Below are 4,724 nucleotides of genomic sequence, written 5' to 3' on the forward strand. Positions count from 1 at the left end.
GCGAACAGGGTACAAGAGGACGTGGTAGAGGCCATAGAGGGCCTGAGCTGGGTCCTCATCTTCTGGTAACCTGCCTAATCTGGATACTAGTGAGACGTGTGTCTCACCGGTGACTGGGTCTGGGTTTGGGTCTGGGTCTCATGATCGAGCAGTTGAGGACAATGCACTGTCCCAGGCCATGTTGAGGATTTTGGAGAGGGTCGTTGGACCCAATACTAGAGCTGGAGGCCAAGGATCTGTTATGGAAAGACTCTGGTCTAATGGAGCTGAGTTTTTCAAGGGTATTGCTGGAGTTTCCCCTAACGTGGCTGAGTACTGGGTTGAGGCCACAGAAAGGATTATGGATGATTTAGACTGCACCCTCAAATAGAAACTAAAAGGTGCAGTATCATTACTGAGAGATGAGGCTTACCAGTGGTGGCTTACAATTAAGGAGGGCACTCAGCCCGATTGACTAACCTGTGAGCTCTTTAAGACCGCTTTCTAGGGGAAGTATGTGGGTGCCAGTTATATGGATGCCCTTAGGAGAGAGTTCTTGAATTTGACTTAAGGGGATAGATCAATGGTTGAGTATGAGGCTGAATTTCTGTGGCTGAGCCGCTATGTACGAGATATGGTGGCCACAGAGTATGAGCGATGTGTTCGCTTCGAGGATCACCTCAGGGATAATCTGAGGGTTCTGATAGCTCCACAGAAGGAGCAAGACTTTGCTACTTTGGTTGATAAGGCAAAGATCACCGAGGAAGTAAAGCATGTTAAGCGCCAGAACCGAGAGAGAGGTAGGAGCAAGAGGGATTTGGAGCCCTCAAGTTCTGTTCAGAGGCCTAAGAAAAAGGCCAGGGTTGATGGGTTGATCAGAATTGGGGACCCTATTGCTGCTACTGGACAGTTTCCATGTACTGATTGTGGTAGACACCATCTAGGTGAGTGTTCGAAAAGGACTAGAGCATGCTTGAGGTGCGGTTCTTTGGAGCACCATATTAGGGATTGTCTGCGGAGGTCCGATTAGATGCAAGCTTCTGGCATGGGTACTGCACCACCACCGAGAGTAGTTCAGCAGCCACTGAAAGGCCGTGGTCAAGTCAGAGATGTTATTGAGTTAGGCCTTGGATAGAGAGCATTGGGTAGAGGTGCTGGTCATACTGAGGCGAGGCAGCCGGCTCTAGTTTATGCTACACGTCACCAAGATGATGGAGATGCTTCGGATGTCATCACAGGTATGTTCCTTATTTATAATGCACCTTATACTGCACTGATAGATAGAGGAACCACTCACTCATATATATCTTCTACTGTGCCCGAAATCTCGGGTATATTGATTGAGAACACTACGAATGAGGTCACTGTACTGAGTCCGTTGGGGCAATCGATAAGGGTGAATAAATTGTTTAAAAATGTCCCTTTGGAGGTTCAAGGGGCTATCTTCCTGGCTGATCTGATGGAATTGCCTTTTGGAAAATTTGAAATGATACTAGGAATGGACTGGTTGGTTAAACATCGAGTGAGCCTAGATTGTGCCACAAAAAGGGTTGTATTGATAACTGTAGAGGATAGCGAGGTAGTCATAATTGGAGAGCGTCGGAACTACTTGTCGAATGTGATTTCTACATTGAGGGTCGAGAAGTTTGTTTGTAAGGGATGTGCAGCGTATCTGGCCTACATCAGTGTCTCAGATTCTGAGGATTCTTCGGTTAAGGATATAAAGACAGTTAAAGACTTTTTGAATGTTTTTCCTGAAGAGCTATTTAGGCTACCTCCGAATCGTGAAGTAGAGTTTGGGATTGAGCTCCCTCCTAGTACAGCTCCGGTGTCCAATGCTCCCTATAGAATGGCAGCGAAAGAGATTGTAGAGCTTAAGGCTCAGATTCAAGAGTTTCTGGATCGTGGGTTCATCCACCCTAGTGTGTTTCCGTGGGGAGCACCAGTTCTGTTTGTGAAAAAGAAGGATGGATCCAAGCGTATGTGTATCGACTATCGGCAACTGAATAAGCTGACCATAAAGAATAAGTACCCCCACCAAGGATAGATGATTTGTTCGACCAGTTCCGAGGAGCTTTGATTTTCTCTAAGATTGATCTCCGATCAGGTTATCACCAGTTGAGAGTTAAGGAGGCTAATGTGTATAAGACAACATTACGACTCGTTATGGACACTACGAGTTCCTAGTAATGCCATTTGGACTGACGAATGCACTAGCAGCTTTCATGGATATAATGAATCGAGTGTTTTAGCCCTATTTGGATCAGTTCGTGGTGATATTTATTGATGATATACTGGTGTATTCAAAAACTGAGGATGAACACAATGAACACCTCAGAGTGGTTCTACAGATTTTGCGAGAGAAACAACTGTACGCTAAGTTCAGTAAATGTGAGTTATGGTTACGTGAAGTAATGTTTTTAGGACATGTGGATTCTGCTGAGGGGATTAGAGTTAATCCTCGAAAGATTGAGGTTGTCTTGGATTGGAAGCAGCCTAAGACTGTATCCGAGATCCACAGTTTTATGGGAATAGCAGGGTATTATCGTTGATTTGTAGAGGGTTTTTCACTGATTGCTGCACCTTTGAGTAAGCTGCTACGCAAGGGTGTGCTGTTTAACTGGAATAATGCACAGTAAGAGAGCTTTGAGAAGCTCAAGACCGTACTGACTGAAGCTCCTGTCTTGATACAACCAGAGTCTGGGAAAGAGTTCACTATCAACTAATCGCATGATTTCATGATAGGTTTTAAATATTTATAATTACTCGTTCTTGAACTAACTATTATCGCAATGTAGGCAAATGTACCTATCGAATAGTAGTATAGCTTTAGCAAGACCGAATTGTCGAACCCAAAGGAACTAAAAGTACTAGTAATGACTGTCTTTTTGTTATCTAGCCTAAGAATAAAGAGGTTTTTGTTTTAACTAACTAATTATCTAAACTAAGAACTCACGGAGAATAGAATTGGGAAATTGCTTTTGGGAAAATCGATTGAATGAAGGCAATACCTAAGGAAAAATCCACCTAGACTGTACTTGTTATTCTGGCTCCGAATCGGATGATTTATTCATTTAACTTGTTCCATAGAGATCCTTAAGTTATGTTATTATCCCTATTCAAGACTAATAACGTCTAATCCCTAGATTGAATAACCGAGACTTTTCTCTAATTAACACTCTAGAGTTGTATTAACTCAATCTATAGATCCCTTTATTAGGTTTCACCCTAATCTGACAAATTCTTGCCACCCTATGTCTAGGCGGGCAATCAACTCCGCTTAATTATGACAAATGTATGCTTAAACAGGGTCTATTCCTCCTCCGAATAAGAGCTTATCTTGAATCAGTATCCTGGGATATCAAAACAAGAATTAAAAACACATAATTAAGAACAAGTTAAATATTTATCATACTATTCAGAAAATAATAACAAGATTCGTCTTAGGTTTCATTCCCCTCAGGTATTTAGGGGTTTTAGTTCATAACTAAACAAGAAAACATCTCAGAATAATAAAGAATACAAAACATAAAGAAAACCCAAAACTCCTGAAGGGAAATTGAGGAGAAATCTTCAGTTTTGATGATGAATCTGGCTTCTGAGATGGATCAATCGCTTTCTTAGGGTAATTCCTTGCCCTCTATTCTGTGTGTCCCTTTTCTTCCTCCTCTAGGGTGTATTTATAGGCTTTGGAATGCCGAAGAACCCTCAAAATTAGCCTTTTCCGAATTGGACTCAACTTGGGCTCGGTAGGGACACGCCCGTGTGCGATTACTTCAGGCCATACTCGAGCCTACCAAATTGACACGGCAGTGTGGTCCGCCCGTGTGAGGAGGTCCAGGCCGTGTTGATTTCGTACTTTGGCCCATTTTCTCCGTTTTTGGCATGTTTCTCGTTCCTTTCGCTTTCCTATGCTCTCCTAGGTATAAAACATTAAATTAAAGCATTAGGAGCATTGAATTCACCAATTTTAATGGGAAATCATCCATAAAATGCATTAAACATGGGGTAAAAATATGTATAAATTACGGTTTATCAAATACCCCTACACTTAAGCATTTGCTTGTCTTCGAGCAAAATTCTCAACTCATAATCAAAATAAATTCTTCTCAACATATAATTTCTATCGATAATATCTCAAATTAATCCCTAGGGAATCATACATTGAGAATTCAACTAAAAGAACATAAAAGTTTCAAACATTCGAAGTTGAGCATTTTATTCCGAAAACATAGGTGTCTCCCCTCATCTAAGTAATTATCTTCGATTCAAAAAATCACAGAGTTTGGAACATCCCGAAATAGGGCCGAAATGGAATAGTGGTTGCGAAACCACAAATACGTAGAAAAATTTATTTTATTATTATTTTGAGGTTCATGATATGATTGCATGATTGTGTGAAAATTTCGTGATGAAATTCTATGCATAAAGTGCTTAAGTTGAGATTAGGGACTAAATCAAAGAATTTGCAAAACTTGCATTCTAGAAGTTTTTAGTATGAAATTGCTTTGGAATATAAATTAGGAGGGTTTAAATAACAATTTGACCAATTTCTAAGTTCATGGACAAAATAGGACATGGATGGAATTTTTGAAAGTTTAATAAGGAAGGGCATTTTTGTCATTTGGATATTAAATGAAATAAAAAGGGAAAAATAGTACAAAATTCATCATCTTCTTCATTAGCACGAAATTTAAAGGGTTCTCCATAGCTAGGGTTTGTTTCAAGCTTTCAAGCTCTATAGT

At 40.7% G+C, this 4,724-nt stretch overlaps 1 protein-coding gene across 1 annotated transcript; it reads left to right on the top strand.

The window, feature by feature from the left end:
- The first annotated feature begins 562 nt into the window (after positions 1-562).
- On the top strand, positions 563-2,618 carry LOC121230503 (uncharacterized). Its single transcript, XM_041115396.1, has 4 exons — positions 563-999; positions 1,129-1,217; positions 1,260-1,763; positions 2,539-2,618. Exons 1-4 carry the CDS (start codon positions 563-565, stop codon positions 2,616-2,618), a joined length of 1,110 nt encoding a protein of 369 aa, XP_040971330.1.
- The last annotated feature ends 2,106 nt before the right edge of the window (positions 2,619-4,724 follow it).

The sequence above is a fragment of the Gossypium hirsutum genome, chromosome A06 (assembly GCF_007990345.1).
Source record: "Gossypium hirsutum isolate 1008001.06 chromosome A06, Gossypium_hirsutum_v2.1, whole genome shotgun sequence".
Classification (NCBI taxonomy): Eukaryota; Viridiplantae; Streptophyta; class Magnoliopsida; order Malvales; family Malvaceae; genus Gossypium; species Gossypium hirsutum.

Excerpts from the sequence above, each read along its gene's own strand:
- LOC121230503 (XM_041115396.1), top strand. The coding sequence starts at position 563 with ATGGTTGAGTATGAGGCTGAATTTCTGTGGCTGAGCCGCTATGTACGA. Across the intron at positions 1,000-1,128 it reads ATTAGGGATTGTCTGCGGAG|AGGTGCTGGTCATACTGAGG; the intron begins GTCCGATTAGAT and ends AGCATTGGGTAG. Across the intron at positions 1,218-1,259 it reads TGCTTCGGATGTCATCACAG|ATAGAGGAACCACTCACTCA; the intron begins GTATGTTCCTTA and ends CTGCACTGATAG.